General features: G+C 35.7%; 1 protein-coding gene across 1 annotated transcript in view; it reads left to right on the forward strand.

Annotated features, from left to right (window-relative positions):
* Nucleotides 1–17,598, forward strand: part of LOC128483838 (uncharacterized) — a 64,554-nt gene extending 46,956 nt beyond the window's left edge. The window contains exons 5-9 of the mRNA XM_053460137.1: nucleotides 107–177; nucleotides 6,587–6,632; nucleotides 7,963–8,025; nucleotides 13,739–13,852; nucleotides 16,911–17,598. Coding sequence (XP_053316112.1) covers nucleotides 107–177; nucleotides 6,587–6,632; nucleotides 7,963–8,025; nucleotides 13,739–13,852; nucleotides 16,911–17,034 — 418 coding nt within the window. The 3' untranslated portion in view covers nucleotides 17,035–17,598. The remainder of the gene's footprint in view (nucleotides 1–106; nucleotides 178–6,586; nucleotides 6,633–7,962; nucleotides 8,026–13,738; nucleotides 13,853–16,910) is intronic.
* Nucleotides 17,599–23,219: the final 5,621 nt, after the last annotated feature.

Raw genomic sequence — 23,219 nt, forward strand, 5'->3', positions numbered from 1 at the left:
CACATACACACATTTTCAACATTACCTAGTCATTGATGTTGAGGACACTTTATCCAAACAGATCGGATTAAGGAAAAAAAAAACTTCATATTGTTTTTATTTTCAGTCTTTTACGCTCGGGACATCAATCTGCAGCAGTAACTAGAAACATTCCGGCAAAGCATGAATTGCAGAAACGTAAGTAATCCTGTATTCCAATAATGCCAGACACTCCGGTCTACAAACCCCTTCATCACATCACAGCCTTATTCAGGGACAATGAACCATCATTGTCTATACGTCGCATCAGTATGATGACACTTAAAATTCGCAGGACCTGTTGCGTCGAAGGCTACCAGTTCAAGAGATGCTGCTTAAATACATCTTAAACACACATCACATATTTTATTTTATCTCATTAGACAGAAATATTCCAAATGTTTTACTTTTAAATTTGCTTTCAGCATAATTCATACTAACCAGAGCATTGTAATGTGTGTCAAATAATAACTGACAGTTGTCTCTGAGATGTGAAGCTTTTTTATCATGTCATGAACAATTGCACACACACATTGATCTAGTGAGCTTGATATAATGTATCCTGACTTTAACCCATTGAGGGCAAGAAGGTTGTACAAAGTATCAATCTCCATCAGTGTGTTCTATTACCATCCAAACTACACAATTAAGCCAGTTTTGCTGTTAGAAAGACTATAAAGCCCATTCAAAATGTTTGGTGGGTGTGAGAGTATGACAACATACTAAAGCTCTAAAATGTAATTGTGCAAATTAAATGCATTATTATGTTCTTCATCCCTTATTTATTTACACAAATAACCATCAATAGTAACAAAGTTTTGGTTAAGCCCCACCCCTACACATGCATCTAACCACACCCCCTAAAACAAGTGTCCCTCTTTACATACTTGAAATGTTTAGAGACATTAATAAGGATTGATTAATGCGAATTCTATTGGAGGAAAAGGTTAATATATTATAATAAATAGAAGATTATTTTTCTTTTGGAACATGTAATTCTAATGATAAAGTTGTTTGGCATTACTTTTTTTTAGTAACCAGAATGCGGTGGGATGTAGGGGTCATAGAGTCCTGCACAGAAAATAGCTGGGTGGGGAGAGGGGTAAATGCAGATGAGAATCCCACCATACATTTGCAATTGGGACTACAGATAAATTAAAAGGGATCTCTCAGCTGTCATATCTATTAAAGTTCACCGAAACTGGTTTAGATTTTCTGCAGAGTCCTAAACTCATTCAGCTGAAAGACCATGTCTCTATTGAAATCATATTTGAGTCAGTTCTTTGCAGGACTCTTCACTATTTTAATGACTTGTGAATCTGAGTCTACAAGAAAATGGTCTACAAAGCAGGTATTGCTCTATCCTATTAAAAATAATCTCATTTTCTTTTTAAAATACTGTCAAATACTAAGAAATATTGTCTTCACAACCAACAAGAAGCTCTTATTCTGGGGAATCGTACCGAGAAACAGAGGATTTTAACATTGATCATAAAAATACATGGTTACAGAACTGGAAGTGCTTATTAATGAAAATATACTTTTTCTTTAGTCATTAGCTTCCTTAATGATGCTCCGATCATAAGACCCCTTTGATGATATATTCATATATAAACACAGTATGTGACTTTTTAAGTTCTGAAAAATAAAGATCAACATATCACACATCTTCATGGTGTTTTTTTTTTTTTGCAAATGGCTTCACTCGAATATTTGTGTGTTTTGTAAATTCTATTAGCAGTTGTAAGACTGTCATATTCCACCCATGGGAACCAATGCCCCATCATGCTTCACAATTACAATGAGAATATCTCATTATCTCATTGGCTTTAGCTTACTGTTCTGTTACCATGGTTACAAATACACAGAGGAGTCTGTAAGTAAGAGCACTGCTAACAGAGAACATATCCTTGTACAATGATATCAGATCATGTTAGACAGGATAGACTTAATTAAATACCCCCTGAAGTAGGACACAAATATAAAAGTCATATGTACTTATTTTATTCTTTAAACAGACTCGCATATTGTTTAGCAAACATATTTCTTTGAAGTTATGTAGCTGTATTATTATGCGGTATGCACACAGAAAGCATGTAACATTTATACGGGAATCAAGCGCACATAATTATACATCAAACATATATTTTTGCTGCTATAACCCCGGTATTAGACATTTGTTTTCGGTAAATCATGTTGTTGTTAGTATTTTTTTTTAAACTGGTTGTTGGCAACCGGTTATTAGTCCTGGAAGGTTTAAATTCTCTAAAATATGTTTAGTTATAGATATATTGTAGAGCAGTGACAACAGAACAAACAAACTGATTTTTATTGCTTATTAAAAGGAAGTGGCAGATGTTGGCACACAGTGATGTCATATTCATACGACTCACAGAACAACTAAAAACAGGCAGATATATAAAAGGTCATTTAAAGCGGTACTGTTTTTCTATATGTTTCTTGTGATAGGCTATGGATTAGTTATTCATACGCTGCGGTGTCAGTATGTACAAACATCATTTAACTCTAGTGAGCTCATTTGGGCCACAGACTATAATAAATTCCTTATAGACCCCTTTAGTGCAGACCTAATGTTGGATAGTCACGGAGCTCAAATAGATTGGTCTAGTTCATCTTTTATAGTGAATGCTGCCCCCCAAAACCATCATTCTCCGCTAGACTCATGGCATGTATATCTGTCCATGTGGTGGTTGTATCTGTCTGTGTTATAACCCACACCAGGTGATGCGTAAAGAATGGAGAGTGCTTAAGATACAAACCTGTGATATGGGACAAAGAAAATAGCAATAGTCCAAAGTACATAATTAACACAAGCAAGACTTGTCAATGACTTGCAAGGCAACAGTGATTTTAAAGCAAGCATGAAGCCAAAATGCCCCCTCCCGTTTGCCTTATTTGTCTGTCTGCATAATAATTGTATGCATACAGAAATATAGGATGTGCAATGTTTTTTACACAATTAAAAATTCAAATGGACCTTTTTTGTTGTGTATATTTACTTTAGTAGCTTATAATATGTTCAGCTGCACAATGATTCTGCTTAACTGACTATTTCATTCTAGAATTCTGCCATTACAAATTCCAGAAATCACTTTATATTCCCTGGAGAGGATCAGGTGGCTTAATGTGACAATAATGACATCCCTGGTGGTGTTAATTGATTTTGTCCTAGTAGAGAGGATAATTTGGCGTCCACAGTGCTTTTAGATCATGAGGACTGATTGTATGCCAAGGTAGTATTACTGTTAATGAACAGAAAACACACTGTCCTCTTTAAAAGACAGTATGCTAATTATAACAAACAGACTATAGAGAGACATGGGTCATTTATTTTTTAAAGAAAGAAAACTCTATACGCTTTGTGTGGAGACACAAATTGATTGTAAATTTGTAAATGTTATTCCTTACTCATCAGCCCCCATCCATGTTCCACTGAAAGGACAGAGTTCATGTAATATTAAATATGATAATTTACAACTCTGAAAGTTGTAAATTATTGAAATAAAGCAGATATGAACAGACTAATTAGTGTGAGTATGCCTTCCAAAAGCGGGCATTAGTGTATTTTAAGTACAATTTGCTAATTTGTACATAATGGATTTAAAGCCTATGTTACATGAAAGTTATAGCATTACAAACTGGTTATTACATGAGTATAACAACATAATGGTCTGTATTCAGTGCATAATGTGATCCTTGGCATATCAAACTTATTACCCAGTTGTAACCAAACTTAAAAGAAAAAAAATCATAATTCTAAATGGGAGAAGAATGGAGATGGGATCTTCATAACTGTTGGTGGAACATATGATTCTTTTAAAAAAAATAAACAAGAAGAAGGAATAATTATTTAGAGGTCTCTTTAGTAAAAATCAAGCTGTCAGTTTAGTTAAAGGGTTTTTTCAACTGACATAACTTACAACACAACTTGAAAAACAATACAGGTATTAACTTAGTGAATGGCTATGCATTCGTGGTTTGAATTGGACCTGCTTTACTGCTGCTTCTTTGAACCCCCTCCTTGCTCAACTAATCCTTTTTTACCTAAATCTTGATATACCTCTGGGGTGATTAATGGCACCTTGCTTTGATGAGATGTGTGCAATGATATCCCTTACAAAATTCCAAAAGCAAACAATTTTCTGATGGCTACATGTCAACACATTAACACCCTTATTAACACTCTCATCTACATTGAGAGTAGCCTGACCTAAAATGACTCTAGGTACATATATCAAGGGCTAGGAAGATAAGGATTGCGTACACAGCCATGGGTTGTATTTTATTAAAATAATCAAGTCATTAAAAGTGAAATACTAGCAAGTGGCCACCCACTGAAACACAAGTATGCTTTGACATGTATACCAGGGAACTCTCCAGCTTTGGCCTGGAGGCACTGGGAATCACAGCTGATTACCGTTTGTCTGACGAAGCTTTTAATCAATGGGTTTCTGAGGCATTTTAAGGGTTAGCCCTACTAGCAATATCCTAATTCTTACCTCCCATAAGGAGCATATGGGGAGATCTCTTGGGAGACCAGCTTCCAAATACATTGACATGGTAATACATTTCTGTAGCCTTTTGATGACACAGAGACCAACAGTGTCTTGTTTATTAACCCCTTCACAACAAAGCCCATACATGTACGGGCTCACAATGCATTGTCCTTAATGGGTTTAAGGACAACTCGCTGTCCTTAAGGGGTTAAATTACGTATTGTCACGACATGTTTTCACTAATCTGTGAGATGGGGTGATATGAAACAATACATGATGTAGGGCTTACATGTGTGAGTCTCTCTCATTAGCGGACCCTAGTTGGTTCTTCGTAATACATAAAGTCCAACGAGAAGATGGTTTTAATTTTATTGTCACTCACCTACAACTCACTGTTAAGCAAATAAACCCCAAGGATTTGGCTCCCCGTGATGCCCTATTACTATGTTTCTAATATGTCTCCAGTTTGAATAATTTATCTGAGAGAAACCCATTTACTTGTAACATGAGACCACTTCCTAATATTGTGTGTCATTTTATTTTGTGTTTAGTTTCCTACTCATTTTATCTTCCTGTCTTGTTCCATTTCCTATTTCTCCTATACAGTAATATATAATAAATGTTTCTGTTTGTTTTACTTTAACTGTGTGTGTTAAAATGCACCATTAACAAGCTTAAACATTAAGTGGAATGAAGGTCAGGAATCATTTAGTTAATTGAAGAAAAAACAAACCAACGTTTTCCTTGGATAAACACGACTATTAGTGTTTGAGTCAAACTTCACATTGCATTAAGTGAAGGAAATTCTATAAAGAGGGACAGATGTGTAAAAGGCCTGCAGATACCAAATCTGCTTCCATCGACCTCAAAGGATTAGCGGTTCCATTTGTAATTTTAGCAAACTTGTAATGTGACATCTAGTTGTGAAATCTGGCAAAGGTCAAGTGTTTCAACAGCATACATTGTGTCTGTTCTCTGCCTTGTACTTAAGGCATCTGTAAAGCATTGACTCTCTAATGCTAAAAGTGTGTTTCAAAACAAGGCGAGGTGAAGAACTTAATTAAAACACAAACCTTGTATGATGATTTAAGAACAATGGAGGGCATTAGCATTCGTTTACTTATCTTGAAATATAGAATTTCTGTAGAATTTGTCCTTTTGAAAAAATGACCTTTAGCAAACTAAAATGCAGCAATGTTTGAATGACACCAATTAGGAATAATGCTTACTCTTGTAATGGCTTTGTAAATATGGCCTGTATTGTAACAGTTCCACTGGTATTTTAAGACAGGTAATTATACAACCTACAATGGCTTGCAAAATATGGTCTTACAGTCCTATTAGCTACTGTAAGAAAATGTTATTAATTTATTTTATATATATATATATATATATAGTACCAAGTTATTTCCCATTACTAAACTTCATCTGTGCTTAATAATAGGTACGCTTGTGTTTTAATAAATAATTAATGCATTCCAAATGGGACTCAAACACACAATCCTTGGTTTAGGAAGACAGTAAGTTGTTCATTAGAGTTTACAATCTAGAGCAGGGCAAGACAAGCAGCTCATCGGTTATTTACTTTCCTTGTGGTTGAAACAGGCAGTTTATGGTCAGTAGGGCAGCACCATCGGGCATCTATGTATACATGAGCATACATTAAGCTGCATTAGGGGCACATGTTCATGCACTCCAAGTGCATTGTTATCTCAAACCTAACACTTCAAATGACCAAAGGACACCCATGAGTCATGGGCAGGTTGCTTAGAGGGAAGAGGTGACTTTTTGTTAAATTAATGACTTTACAGTAAACCTTTGTTTAACAGGTTTCAGTATACATGATAAACATGACACACAAACAAGTATTGCAAGGTCCTGCTGAATGCATCTTTTGTACACATTCCTAATTAAAAAGACAGATCTGTCAACATAATAGTTATGAATACTGGCATATTTGAAATACAAAGGTATTTTTAATATCTGAAATAATTGTAAAGAACATGGTCATGATGAAACAAGATAATCAGTTCTAACTGTTCCTGTTTTAGCACCTCTGGAATCCTGTGCAGGAAGGACTCTGAAGCAAAGCAAAAGGTTGGTCTGTATCTGTTTGGTCTCCTTCTTCGAGTTTGTCTCCTTCTTCATGCAGTTTGTCTCCTTCTTAATTATTTCTAAGTACCTCATACTTTCCTATGCAGGAAGCTTATGTCAAACCAATTAACATTTAATGAGAGGAAAGGAACTGATTAGACAGTTTTTTATGGCACTTGAACTAATACATTTTGCGTGCATTTCAAATGACGGTAGTTGGAACCCCTGCTTTTGATTCGGCATGGCTGTTTGGTAGTGCCGCAAATAACTTGAGCTACTGCAAAAATAGGCATTTAGAACAATGGAATACATTACAGAGTCTGGTTCTTATCCAAAAATATCTAAAGTAGCACTCTTTTGCACTCTTGCATAAGCCTTGCTACTTGCTGTATGGGCTAAACATGGGCCAAGCAATGCAGTAACATTTTGCAATCTAGGAACTAATTTTCCATAAAACGTCTTGAGGTTATGTGTGAAGATTCAATTGCAACGTAGTGACATTTACATAGGAACCAATGGAATGTCCCTCCTATGGAGTGATAGCTGCCCCATATTTGACACTTGGCCCATACCGACCCTCTGGCACAGGAAGGTGACAGGACCACATACTTACCCATACTTCTACTCGAGTGGCAGAACAGGTCCCGTAGTGTGCGGCTGCACACTGTAAGAGTATAGAATGTAATGTTCAGCTGTGGGGATACAACCAGATGCATATATGTAATTTGGCAACAGCTTGCCTTAAAGTGACATGAGGCACTTAGTCATCCCTAGTCCAACCCTGCTTAGCACCTGCATACATTTTTAAACATAGTCCCTGGAATCATAAAATGACCCTTTTATCCCTCTGCCTGTAATGGAACCCCCCCCCCCCAAAAAAAAAACCCAACAACTTTTTTTTCTTTTTAACTACCCAAGCAAAGACAAGTGAAATAAAATGATTACCGCAAGCTGCTCAGTATTCTATGGCATTCCTTACCTTATGCATAAGAATTTAATTTGTTTTCCATTGATCCCCTAATTACAAAATTTGTTTAAAAGCTGTTATATTATCTCTTTTTTTTGACACAATATGGCACAATTTTGTTATAATTTTGAAAACCAAATAAGACAACTGCAGTTGGTAGCCTTTCAAAGAAACCACCCCTTTAAGATTAAATCAATCCCGTTTCAAGTATATTCCCTTGCTTTCTGATGAAGACTCTAGGGGTGCATTTTGTTGAAAAATAGCTTTTTGATTGTTCAGAAATTCTATGGATTAATATGCAGCTGTCATTGCTAGGCAAATCTAGGCCTGCTTTAATGTGTCATTTTTCCCCTGTCTTTTCCCCAGGCTGCAAACGATGTCTCTAGGAGAGACAGACCATTCCTTTTTGGTTGGAGCTCGATACAACAGGTTAAAAGCTATTTTAGTCTTCTTCTTATTTAAAGCACCTGTGCAATCATATTTATATACTTGTATGTTTTGAGGGCTAAATTATAATAGAAAAATTCAAAAGGGTATACAATTACCATTTACGAAAGATGATTTTACAAAAAACACTTCTCTTAAGAGCGCTTTTTTCACATCTTATGAAAGATGATAAAGGGACAGTAAAGGGTAAATTAATCGAATGCAGTTTATTGAAATCAAAATACAGGTCACTGAAATACCCCCCAAAAAAAGGTTTAAATGATGGGTTCACAGCCAATCAGAATATCCAAGCTTGGGGTACAGGGTATATCACGCACTGCTAAATCTTTTAACAATTAATTATTTGGATCGGATGTACTGGTCTAAATCTGACAGATTAAATGTAACAGGAGTGCTTTTCACCTGAGGATCAGTTCCCAATGGTTGTTTAATAGCCACAAACAACTACTTTATAATACCGGATGTATTTGTTCAAAACTCTGCAAGTAAAACTTAATTGTTCTATTATATATTTGTTTACTTAAAATAACAAGACATATATATATATATATATTCACAAATTCTTATATGTATATAAGAAACATATATATATATGTTTTTAAGAATACATTTTAGAAAGGGAGAAAGATAATGATTATATTACTTTTGTGATTCTTTTTATTTATAGACTAGAATATACATCATGAGAATCGCTATAACCCATCATGTCACATTGTAGCAAAATTACAATACTTGGCGTCGTTGCTGCAGTACAATATATATGGCTGTCCATAACTCCTGACAGGTCATTGTAGAAGATTGTGAAGTACAATTGGTGCTGGCAGGACAATATCCCCAAATCATTATACTGGGCTAAAGAATAGTAGAAAACAACATAATATGAAACTTTCATAGTATGTTGTTTTCTTCTATTCTTATTATAATTATCTATTACAATTACTAAAGAAGACTTGAGTTGCTGATTTCATTACACATACATCTTCACATGTGCTCATGAATAGCAGAATGCATGTGCCAAGCTAAGTTAATCAGCTCTTATTATATCGCAGATCATGGTACCTTTCACAAAAAAAAAATCTTGCTTACCTCCTTTCCACTACCAATGCACGCAGAATAGAAATATGCGGGTAGGGATGTTACTCAATCCACTCACCTTTCCCCTTTCTTTTTATTTCCTACTATTTTATACCATCTGCTTCCAACAGCTATTTTCACGTTCACTCTTTGGTCAGCCTTTGTGCTAGATAAATAACAGGGGGTTCAGTCAGTGAATTCAGGACAAAACACTCACCGTTTGTCTCGGATTGAGCCTTTGACTTCATCTGAGCATGGTACAGAATGTTTAGCATAAAGCCCTTTTCTAGTCAAACAGAAATGCATAGTCTTTACCAAAGGTCATACAGAGGAGTCTGAAATCAAAGCCAAATCAGTAATCAAGCCGAAATGTAAGACCAAGCTGAATCCAAAGGTAAAATCAAAACTAGAAATTAGACCTTGAAATAATCAATGACAATAACAAGTTCAAAGCAACAAAGCACCGTTTGCATGGACTAATTGGATCAGATAGCTCAAGGTTGTTATGGTGATGATTAGGTTCCAAATCTTGCACCAAAATCATGTTATTTATTTCTTTCTTCTACAATTACTCCTGGTTCCTTACTTGGTATAAGTCTGTGGAGTCTGTTTTTTGGAGCATTTGAGCTGAGAGGGTAGTAGATAAATGGAACAGACTCCTATCATAAATGGTAGAAGCTAAAACAGTGAGGGAAATTAAACATATATGGTCTAGGCATAAAGCTATCCTGTCTTTAATACCAGACCAAGGACTGATTGAGGTCTAAGTCTCTATGTAAGGAAAAAAGAGGCAAACTAACGGGGTCAAATTCTGTATTTCTATGTTAACTTTTTGCTTATTCCTTGACACACGAAAATGAAATGCAATGAAAGCAAATATTAAGTTCAGTCCTCAAGTCCTACATATTATCAACATCTATGCTTTGTGACTGGTGTCCTATGTAGTTAATATGTAAAGAAAGGTGTGGATAATGTTTTAATTGTTCTTCTTTCATCTTGGTGAGGATGTGGGAAAAGGGTTTTGGCAAGCACAGTACTAGGCATGCATCTGATATGTGAGAACATATGCTGAATGGAATCTGATATTGGTGAGGTGGATTTTAGCACTTACCTCTCAGGGGCAGGTGCATTGTTACCCATCGCCTGCCAGGTAACTTGATATTGGGCAGCAGTCTCAGAGTGGCTAGTGGGTCCAACTGTGGTGGCAAGCTGCATGTGTTTTGTCAAGCATGTATTATGCATATGCCAGCACAGAACCCTCTTAAAGGCTCCACATTTTAAGTCTGAACACACTTTTTCAGGTGTTTTCAGGTGCCCCGACATTGTAACACTTTTTTTCGTTATCCTACTCCCTTTGTCCTCTTATCTCATCTTAAGTCTGGCACCTGTCCCTTCCACTCCATCACTGCAACCCCCTGCCTCAGCCCTCTAACGTTTAATAATCTGTTTTCTGACTTTTTTTGCTATGGTATCTCACTTTATGCTTTTTAGGATCACCTGCTTAGATTGGTGCTTGAGATCTTTTCCTTGATTTCAGATACTCTGATGCTACCATTCCCTACTATTGAACTACCTGGTGCTCTAGCCTACCGATTCTGCTCCAATCCTTTGTCAACCCATCAACCAATCCTGTTTGTGTTCAGTTATCTACTAGTCATGTTCCTGTAGTAGCCCAAGTCATCTAATAGTCCTATCGGAATTCTGCTATAGTCCACTGTTAAATCATCTACTAGTTCTGTCCCTGTCCTGTAGTCTGCAAGTCCTGCTCTATTTAAGCATCTGCCAACCCAACTCCTGTTAAGGCACCATCTACCTAGGCCTCCGGTCTCTGCCTAGCTCCCCTAGGAGGTTGTAATCACACCTCCTGTTGTCAACTTAGTGGATGCGTAAGGTCTTAGCTTGCCTTGAGAGACCTCATCCTGTAACCTTGGACCAGGTAGGGCTGTAAAAAATTCTGGTCCTGTTTAATGTATAACAAGGATCTAATGGAAAGGTTCCTGCCAATCACAGGTATGTTTTTTTATTTAATACAGTTAAAAGCTGGAAAAGCAGCATTATAGTGGTCCCAACATTTCATTTAATGAGGATGTTATATGCACTGATTGATTGTTAATTCATTAACACTGAGTGTTAATGAATATATGTAACCTATAGTAATCAATGCTACTTACTTTCTACTAAATAAATGTAAATTTAATCACGGGGCTTGGTGAACAATGATTTCATCAAGTTTTGGCATGTTTCCTGGGTCTAGTAATTGTACTTAGTATCTAAAAGACAATGATCAGTGAACTTACCTTGAATTTGTTTTGTTTTTTTTGCATTTCCCCCCATTTCATGTTATATTAAAGAATAGAGAATTAAAGGATTGGTCATATATTAATTTAACCGGTATGGACCACCATCAGACAGATCATTGAAAGTAGAACCTTGTTTATCCTGATCAGTCCTGTACTACATCATAGAATACCTGTGCACATTATCAGTCTTTAACAGGTATTTCCCTAATTTTTAGCATGGAAATGGCATGCTCTATCTTTGTATTTTTTTCAACTTCCCAGCCAGAAGGGATCATCATGGAGACAACTCACTACATTTAAGTACAGCAGTCTTTCCTAGTGAATAAAATGGGGATGGGGGCTATAAATCCCCTAAGATTCATTACTGGGATGGGGGACATAGAGAAACCTTAAACAATTGTTCCTCTTTGTCATAACTGTTATGTTCTGTCTTCCCACTGTACAGCGCTACGGAATTTGATGGCGCTATATAGAACAATAAATATTAAGAAGAAGAACCGCACCATGTTCTATGCCTCTTCTGACACATCTGCTCATCCTATCCCATGGTATTCAATGGGCCTTCCTGACACCTAGATATGATATTACATCCCAGCACTCCTCCCCAGTAGGGTACATATGGATTGTCAGGGAGCAGCCCACATAGCTCTGTGCTGGTAAAAGAGACACCGATCAGACACGCTCTCGCTGGGTTATCAGGGAGCCCCTTTGTCTTGAGCATTGCCTTACCTGTATGACCTTAAGCCTTGCCTCCCAATTGGTCCTGACTCTTCCCTTACAACCCAGGGGCATCACAACCCTAGGGACTCAGCAGCTGGGGGAAATGGATATTATCAACAGCAGCAATATACTTATGTATTGCAGCTCCCCTGCATAATACATCATAACATGGATCTCGTCAGCTCGAGGGCTAATTTTATCCATGTGACTCCTATAAAGAATGCTGTGCATTTTACAAAGAGTAATTATAGTGTTGCTTCTTAAAATTCATTATAAGACTTATTGCCAGAAGAGGACGGATTGAAGTTTGGTATTTTTGTCCCTGTAGAATATATTTGTATATTATGTAAAATTCTTTCGACCTTAGGCCAGAAGTATTGAGCAAAAATCACCGCTTTCAGGTTCACATTGACTTACCGTATTGTATATGGGTTTTTTGAACATGAAAGAGTAATTGATAGCTATGTACTTATGATGGACATATGAAAGGCAATCTGAAAATAGTAATTGTGAACCTGCAGCTCTTAATGGAATTCTGCCAAACAATATGCAGAATGCAAATGAAAAGTTAAGCAGATTATTATCAGTTAGTGTAAGTATTGGGCAGTTATTCAATTTGGTACCTTGACTCAGATACCAACCACACTTATCCAATGAATTATGGGACATTATGCTAATTAGAACACTGAGGCAATGCATCTGTCTTCAAAAGGGAATTTAGGTGGAAACATTGGAGGTGTTCAATTCAAATGCATCTACTACTGTTTTATCTTTATGAGTGTGCGAAGGAATGAAAGACACCTTTAAGGGTATCCTAATAAGTCTTAAGTGGCCTTCAAGACGTTATTTATTCAGGTAACTGAGCATAATTTCAGTAACCCCTACAATAAACAGAATACATTTCTTTCTTTTTAACATTTTCTTATTTATTTTTTTACGAATAGGAAAAACTCAAATATTTGAAAATATTACAGTATAAAGGAAAAAATACCATTCAAAAATCGTTTAATTAAACATTAATTAAATGCTTCATAATAATTCTAGAACCTTGTAAATGAAAATAACTAACAATAATCATATATGAAATAAAAGTGTTTGTAAGATCATTGTTGTCAAGCAATTTTCTATTCTTCTCAAGTGAAGTAGTGAGTTTGTGGTTTTGTCAGCTGCCCCGAGTGTTGATGTTTTTCAGTTTGTGTATTTCACTTTAGTCTTTGTAGCTAAAATGTATGTTATGTTTGATTTACTCTAGCTAGGAATAGCTAGGATTTCAACATCAACCATTTATTCACATGTTGCTGACCAGCAGATCTAAAGTTTCTACCTACCGGTAAGTGGGATATATAAACTCGTAGAAAGAAATCCATTACTTGGAATCAACGGCATTACTTTACATGCACAGGACAGCAACATATTAAAATTATATGTGTTCTGGAAAAAAAAAATGCCCAAAAAAGTGTCAATTCAATCTATAGCTGACTGGTAAAGTTTCAAAGTTACAGTATCATTTTTTCCTTACAAATGTTATGGTATCTATGTTTACACTTTGTATGACAATCTTCACATTTGTAACCAGTTCCTATGTTTTCTACATTCACCAGGAAGTATCTTGACTCCCAAGCGTTCCAGAAATATGGACTCTTCATTTCCAGAAGCAAACACGGAGTCACTTTTCTTACTCAGTGCACCATGGAACATAAGAAAAGTAGTACTGGGTATTGCTGAACTAGACATGCTTTTTGTTATTTCCTCGAGAGTATAACTGGATAACCAGTGTTAACTTACCTAATGGTGCTCACCTCCACCTGCTGTCTTGTCTGTGGTTTTCAGCTCACAAGCCAGTCTTCAACAATATCGCAGCTGTAAACAAAAAAAAACAAAAAAAAAAAACATTTAACCCTTCCCATGCCACCCACGTGTATGATACTTGGTTGATAAAGTACTTACTCTTTTCATACTGACCCTATGCGCAGCCTACCAGTGGAAGTCTTGCATGTTTAACTGTACATGTGAGACTTCTGTTAAAGAGGAAAGCTTTGTCTACAGGTAAACGCAGATGCGTTGATTGGTGGCACTTTCTCTAGATATAAAAACTACATTGTCCAACTGGTCTGTGGAGCAGGCAGCCTAACATCGCTTCTTGGTACCATAGTAACCGATAATGTAAAGAAAAAGGTTAAAATGATCACATGCCCCCCCACTCTAGAAACTTCCACCCTCAATAAAAAAAGATTAAACAAATAAAATAATAACACTTACACTCAAACATTTATTTAATGAAATAAACAATTAATATTTTTAACTTATAGTATGTTTCTACGATATTAATGACATTAATGAAAACCCTTCTCGTGCGTGCTTAACCTGTGATTTATTATGTACTACCACCAATATTTACTATAGGGGTGAGGGTTTTAAAATGATTTAGGCAACATGTGTTTTTTTAATTATAGAATAGTTTAAGTCGTTCCCCCGTTCTTCATTAGGACCTGTAGATCTAGTACCAGGCCATACCTGCTGTAGCTTTCCTAATTCTCTAAAACAAACACGTCAGGTCCTGGATGGTTACAATCCTGTAAGAGGTTTAGGATTTCTCTAATTAACACATAGTCAAACAAAAGGCCCTTATAGTTATAGTGATAAGACCAAACCCAGTTTTATATAACAACTCCCTATAACCGCAGATTTTTCTCTACATGGCAAACCCACATTAGGTTCACTGAATCATGACACGGCTGTTCCTTTAAATGTCATCCAGTGCTTGGATCACAGAAAATTGTATTTGCCCTTTTTATGTAAATGATTGAGAACTGAAGCCCTGTAGGTATCCTGAGAGGGAAGTGCACTAAATATGTCAACACAAACTATGCTGTCTCCACATTTCTGCTTCCTTTTGCTTGCTTATATGTATTTGCCAGTGCTCTTTAGATTAAAAACATAAAAGCGAATCAGACATGCCCAACCAATTTAATAGGGTAAGTGCTATATCTCAGTGGGGCTTAATGTCTCTTGGCAGAGTTAGTTTCAATTAGTGCTGTTTGCTTTGGCAATATCTAAAGCCACTTGTCTATAACCACGTGTTAGAGAATTATATTTGGGACAATAAGCCTCTTTTATGTTTGATGCACTTGTCATTCAATTAGCTGGTCCTAGCCTTTGGTTGTGCCATACTCAACAGTTGTCGAAACAAACAAACAAATGACACTCATATGTTTAGATTACATGAGAAAATACGATGGGATGCCATGGTGTTAACCTATTGCTAATGGATCATTTCAATCAATGGCTGTGTTGCTGTAATATATGCAACACCTGGTGATTCTAATTAATCACCAGTCATAGGACTTAACACAAAGGAGAGGGACAAAGGAGCTTTAACCCCTATAGCACAGAGTAATCTACAATTAATTACAAGGAACACATACATTATTCTCTTCTTTTTTAAAGTCTTCAAGAAAAAATATTTTAACACAATTTAATATATATATATATATATATATATATATATATATATACATGTATTATCATGATACAATTTTCCTTTATAGAAACCAACTAAACTGGCCGATCATATACTGGTATTGACAATATTTTTGCTGCATGGTAAACTGTTTTTTTAACAATTTTTTTCATAATTTGTATGAATCTTTGGTTCCCCATGGAAAGGCAAAAACTCAACCTTAAGAAGGCTGATATACATTTTAATACCTGGTACACATTGGCAAATCTGTGGGTTATTTTTCTTTTAAAATACTTAGAAACATGCTTTTCCCTAGTTGTCCGTATTTGCTATCTAAAAGCAAATAGTCACATGTAGAATCAAACTTTCCCTTTTCAAAATCACATAGTCTATCTGCAAAATGTAAATAAATGTCTTGAACAAGTTCCTGAACATTAAAGGGACACAAGCCTCGTTAAACAGCAGCTAGGGTTTTTATTGGATGTCTGCAAAACCCTATAAGCTGCTCATTCTTCGGTTTCCTAGAAGATTGCTCTAAATAGTAGCAGGAACTGTTGATCCACCCAATTGCTGTGGGGAAAATGGAAATTTATTATAATGAGAATCCTTTATGAAAGGGTAGCATGTTCCTGGTCTCTGTACTGCGCAGCAGACTTTGCAAAAAATAAGTCAAAAATTGATTAACATTACAAAAAATGCCCAAACATTAAGGTAAATCTTAAATATTTCCACTTTCATTAATGAAATCTGACATTTTAAACACCTTTAATTTTATAGCATTTAAAGGGAAATCAGTAATCTTTTATTTTCTTGAATTATTGAATTATTGAAAATGTATTATACCTAATATAACAGCATTTGATTTCCAGTATTTTTTCTCTCTGTGGGCTGGGTTTAATGGACTGTATGCACTTAAATGCAGCAAAAATTAGCATTTTAGATCTATATTTTTACTTATGTAGCAAATAAAATATTAACACTGAGATGCACACATATTTCCTCTTCCGGCTACATAATATGTACCTTTAATTTATATAGCTTTTTCATTAGCTTTATATCAGTTATTGGGCCTATTACCTGGCATTAATACCACTAAGTGCAATAAAACAATCATTGTATCAAATAAAGCATAAACGTTGCTTCCATCCAAAGAGCAGCATTAAACCTCCTCTTAGGTAGGTGTTTAGAGTGTGGTTTATAAGGGTGGTCACAACGTATACACCCAGCACTTAAGACATTTAATATTGTATGAGCTCTACCTTTAGCTTTCCGATTATTATTACACATTCATACTTTATTTTTCTGTTTCTCAGAGTCAAGGACTTGATGCAAGATTCAGTAGATCTGGACATCCACCACACTTTACGACCTAAAGACAGTGGAGAAGAAAAGAGGCACGTGACATCATCTGGATTTGAAAAGCAAAACAAGATTTAATGTAGAACAAATACTAAAGATAGAATTTCTGAAATAGTTTTAAGGGTCAAAATGAGGTCACTTTAAAAATACAGTACAGTATTAAATATATCGATTCTAATATGTATAAATTTCATCTAATAATATATATATTTTTTTCTTTCTCTATATATATATAGATATCATTACAGAGAAATGCTGGGAGTTCGAAATACAAACAGAATCAACCGCACTGATATTTCCTAAGGATATCCATCATTGTCAAAACCTCTTTACTGTATTAATATCGTATGTCCAGAGAAAAGATTGCTGAATGCTGGTGATATTATTTTCTTAATATAAATATCAACCTAGGAGGTCTTTCAAAGAAAATAGTTACATACGAAATTTCTGCACTGTTATAATAACCCGTAATCAATTCATCAGAGTAATTAACTTTTTGTTATTCTCATTCAATTTCTTCCTATTAATACAGGTATGACTTACTAAAAACTGATTTAACTGTGCTTTGTGAATGATAATTGTAGATGTCAATGAACTTTGCATTAATAATAAAATTAAGAAAAGTAAGAATATAGTAAAAAAGCAGGATGTAAACGGTTACCACGATGGGATAAGATTTTGTGATGTCACAGGTGCCCCCTCTCTAAACCCCTCCCCCAATAAAAATGTAAAAAATAAAAAATACATAAAAACTCCTAAAAAACGTATAATGCTATCTTTTTTTAAATACAAAAAATGGGTTGATCTTTTGTAGACTACAGTCATGCTCATGGTAATGAGGGTCATGGGAGTTGATGCCACAAAATTGGGTGCACCATGTATGCAATAAAGCAACTTTTAACATACTCAAAAGGACTGCCCCTGGGGACAATGAACTGAGTTTTTGGTGTAAATCCAACAGGTTCCACATAATACCAATAATGATGCCTGGGAACGAATAAGACGAGCAGTGGTGTTGATTCCCCACACAGATGGCTCTAGATTTTAGGATATCTATGGGACATTTATTTAAAAAAGACGTTTTTTACTTTGTGTAATACTTGACACTCAAGGCTTAAGACAAATTTCCCCACAGCACATGTTGTTTTCACAGTGACAATATTTGACAACACATTTGATCATACATAGAAGCACTGCAATACAGCCGCAATCCAATAATTATTACACTATGGGAAGCGAAAGCACACTGTTTTTTTAACCCCTTAATGACAAAGCCCGTACATGTACAGGCTCAAAATGCATTGTTTTCAATGGGTTTTGGGACTGCCCATTTTCCTTAAGGGGTTAATTGTGTTTAATAGTAACTAATATATACTCCCAGACATAAAGTTTATGGCAAAAATCTAGGTCAATATATTAACCTGTTACCTTTAATATATCGCCCAATTAGGATAGCAGCAACAAGTATTGATTGTCACCTTAAAATTAAAAAATAATTTTGTTTGCTGTTCATTATTCATTTTTTCTTTTTGTTTTATTATATGTATGGATAAAAAAAAATTTAAAATACTTTTTGAAGTTTTAGTTGAAAATGGAGAATGATGTGTTCAATATAAACTACCCTTCAAAACCTTTGGGTCACAATGTTGATGTTTTTGAAAGAAAATATTATTTTGTCCATCAAAATAACATGAAATAATAGAAGCACAGTGTTGAAAAAGCTGGAAATTTATGATTTTTCCATAAAATGTTTCTTTATTTCCACTAAACATAAAATGACATCATGAGACATCAGTAATTATTATCACAAGTTCAGTTCTTCTGCCTATCCCAATACTGTCAGTGCATCACAACATCCAAGGAGAAACTGATAAGTGACCCCAAACTTTTGAATGGTAATTTCATTTAGTTTACTAACATATAATATTTTATAGAGTTGTCACAATTCATGTAAAATGTTTTAAAATGTTGACAAAACTAAAAATATTTTAAGGACTGGTTTCAGCTGGCTTTAATGTACATCTGCAGGGTATTATGGTGATATATAAATCAATTAATTTTAATTTTTAAACTTTGTACGCCTGGTTTTATGAGTTTTTTTCTCCGCAGAATGTGGCTGTGAGAAGGGTAAAGCAAAATTGCTTCCTCCAAAAAAGGCAAAGTGATGAATTTTAGCTGTTTTCTTTTAGTCTTGAGGAATTAATATGGACGTAACTTACTTAAAGCACTTTAAAGTGCCATAAGACAGATATAACTTTTTTACATTTCCAAAAGTAGAATGTAGGGCAGTAGGGCAAGCTATTTAAGTGTTGCTTACTCGGCCGAGCTAGTCTTGCACTTTGTTCTACACAGTTAATAATATTATTCTAATTAAATATAAAATACCAAGTACTCATTTGCACATTTTGAAGGCATGTACAAAACAGCATAAAGGATATATTCAAACACGCTGAAATAGAAATTCAAGTAGGTGCTGCCCACTAGAGCACAATATCCACCCTAGATCACATAAAGGACGTAAATGGACAATGAAGATAACTTAAGAAATGTTAGTAGACCATTTTATGCTGTTGTCCATCAGCCAAGCTTCTTGTAGAAGTTCTAAGCGATGTGACTGTTTGGGGAAAAATAATGGAATGGAAATACAATACTGCCATCTAGTGTCAGTAAGTTAAAATGCAGCTTTAACAAACATTTTGATCCATACACTACAGGGCTTTAACCTAATGTTCTCAGAACATTCCATTTTAGGTCACAAATGTGAAATTGTTGTCTTTACAGACTTAACATGCACTATATGATCAAAGGTATGTGGAGATTCTTCCTAATACACAAAATTAGCAGTAGGATGGGTCGTACCGAAGAGCTCAGTGAATTTAAACCTTGCACTGCCATAGGATGCCACTCTGAGTGCTGAAGTGGGTAGTGCGTAAAAATTGCCTGTCCTCTGTATCATCACTTGATATAGAGTTCCAAACCACCTCTGGAAGCACTGGACAAAAGTGATGACTCATGCTTCCTTATCTAGAAGTCTGTTGGACGAATCTGGGTTTAGCGGATGCCAGAACAGAGCTACCTACCACCTATCGGTGTCCAAACCTCTCACCCTGCGGTAACCAGTGTTTCTGGTTATTTCAGTCCAATGCAGTGTTGTTATGGTAGTACATTTCCTTTGACAAGGTCCGGAGTTATCCATTAGTATAGGTGCTTGGTCACTGGTGAAGGTGACTGCCACACTGTCCACTTGATTGCCTTATATTTTAATATTCTTAGACCTGCATTGCTTAGATAGATATTGTTGCTGAATTCCACGTCCATAATTCACTGAAACAATATCCCCAACGAGGACATAAAAAAGCAAGTCAGTCTGGAGTCACCTAGCATCAATGCTACTCAAGTATTTTATCATCCTCTCTTTGATAAAATGCTGAATTTGGGACATGCAACCCTTGGTCCAATAAGAAACCCCTGAAAACCATGCAATGTACAGACTTCCCCATATAAAGTACTCTCTTGAATATTTGTATGTTACAAAAGAAGTTTCCATACTTTTTATATCTTGGATTTTGAAGGGAAAAAAGTTAGCTTTTTAACTGTGCTTGCGGACTGTGACTAAGCTACCACATTACGGTTTAATCAGCAAGAATCATGATTTAAACTGAAAAAAGGGGTAGCGTCACCAGTTTATAGCAATACTGGGGTTACTAATATGTAGACTATTTAACTTTTGGCTTGTCGGGAAGTTAGGGTTGGCCCTAATGACAGCTAAGATTATAAATTACAATTGCTGGGTTCAGATGTTGAGTAAGTAGAATAAAATTGTATTGTAAGGCATACAAGCAGGGATTTCTAATTATTCACCAATAAATTACTAATCTCCAAAATCATCTCCAGTCATCAATGATTCTTTATTTGTTATTGAACTGACAGAGGTCGATTCCTCAATTTATAAAACCAGAGTAATGCAGACAATGTAAACGTCAGGTAATGCATCTGATGCTTGAGCTGTGATATGACCCTGCCAGTGACTTTTGACCTCTGCGTGTGACATTGATCGACCAAATCCGCAAAGCTTGCCCAACAATATAATTTGCATCTTTTAGCCTAATTGATCTTACATGCCCTACAAACAGCTCGCACATAACTGCAGGGGACACTATCAGAATTTGGGCTAAATCTGTTCATATACTGAAGAATAATTCAAGATTCTGAGTAAATTTTCTCATAACTAACATTTATTTTATATTTGTAAATAACATTTACAGAGGAATACGGTAGGTGTATTTTTTTTATACCTTGCATAAATAAAAAATATACAGATTTTACATTTTTGGTCTGCGGTGTAATGTGAAAAATTGCTGATATTGTCATTTTGAATACAGATTTTCCATAAATATTTAGCAAGACATTCATAGGATCTCCATGTCTATGTACAATTCCTTCTGAACCACTAAGCTCTGAAATCAGTGTTCTCCCATTCCCTGATGTCCCCAAGAAATAGCCTCAGTAATAACTAGGGCAGCCCCTCTACAGGGCACACTAGTATACTTCCCCTACATGCCTACATTGAGTACCGATGCATTCAAAAGAAAGGATCTCAATCTGTCGCTGGACTTGGTGCTTCAACAAATTCACAGCTGCGGGATGTTAGGGTGACCACATGAACCATTTAGCTCGAGTACAGCCAGTAAGTTATATAGATAGCCTCTAGCCTCTAGCCATGTGCCAAAAGAGTCAATCAAGATCACAGACAAGTTCTGGCCTAGGCCGACTAGTCCCTTCCTCCGCCGCAAAACTGAGGGGCAGACCCGGCCTAAAATCTATGTCGTTTCTCTCTCCATTAAGTGCTTTCCGATTAGACCTTATTATATTATTCATGTGCATAACTTAAGTGTGTAAAGGTCGGTAGGGTTTTACATTATATCAATGTAGCTGTGAGGTTGAGCATTAACATTTATTTCATACCATTTACATACAATTATGTATAGAAAAATATTTTTTACCATGTAGTCTATATTTGGGAATTGTAAATTCTACTTAAATACAGTGCATCTATAGAATAGCCATCATGGAATGTGCAACAGTGTCAAGATTCAGTATACATATACCCACTGGGATGAGATTCCTTACACAACCGCAAATTAAAAATAGAAACACAGAATTTCTTTATAGCAGTTTACATTTTATTACAGGAATGTAAGGATTATCCTAAACTATTAAATATTGAGAAACCATGATAGTACGTGACATTATAAATACAAACAGAGCACACATTTCGACTATAAATTGGTCCATTTACATTTGCAATATTATACATACAGATTGGTAGCTTCTAAATGATTTACACCAACAATTACTCTTAATATACCCGCGTAGCGAAGGCTGTACGGCTTGTGCTCCAGTTGCATGTGCCATCGCTGTCAGTAAGGTATTCTGTATTACATTGAAGTAAAAGGGCCTATACCATTTGTGTAAACAGTATATACATATTATTAAAGTGGAATTATCAGCAGATGTATAGATTAAGTGGAAAATAAGTTTTTTCTCTTTGTTGGATCTACTATACTGTGAAACTGATATGCCAGACTATAAACCGTACGACAACGGGCAATATTTTTACATTTAGTTTGCGATCCATTGTTCATCTCGACTTGTAGTGGATATATGTGGTGCCACCCACTGTAACATACTTTCCAGTCTCCGGTACACCTAGCCCAAAGCCCTTAAATTGTGACCCATAAACCTTCTATATAGGTCAATGAGTTTAATCCAAATAACTTGGTGCAATTTATGAGACTGACAGCTGTGTTATATGGATAACTGTAAAAAAAAAGGAATAATATTGCACAGCTAGGATACAGAAAAGGCCAAACACATGCAGAATCAAGGTGATACGAAGACAGGTCTTTAAAGCAGGGACACATTTCATATGCCACTTCTGTCCACAGAGCCAAATCACCAGCCTTTGCTGTTCTGCAATATTCTCAAGGCAAAGACACTAGTTAAAAGGAACTTGATTCTTTCAGCGCTAAATTAGTGTTAAAAATATGTAATATGTATCAAAGAGTTTTCATATAATAAATAATAAAAGTGGTTTGCCATTTATTTGCTAAATTCTGGGTCTTCTTAACTTTGCTCAGTCTAGACAAGCACACATATTCTTGTGGGAAAAAAATGAGGTCTATTCACTAAAGAGAGTTGTGCTTCCACTCCTTAAGCTTCTGTTGCAGGAAGAGCTTGGCTGACGATGTAGAATGCACAGT

This window comes from Spea bombifrons, chromosome 3 (genome assembly GCF_027358695.1).
Source record: "Spea bombifrons isolate aSpeBom1 chromosome 3, aSpeBom1.2.pri, whole genome shotgun sequence".
Lineage (NCBI taxonomy): Eukaryota > Metazoa > Chordata > Amphibia > Anura > Pelobatidae > Spea > Spea bombifrons.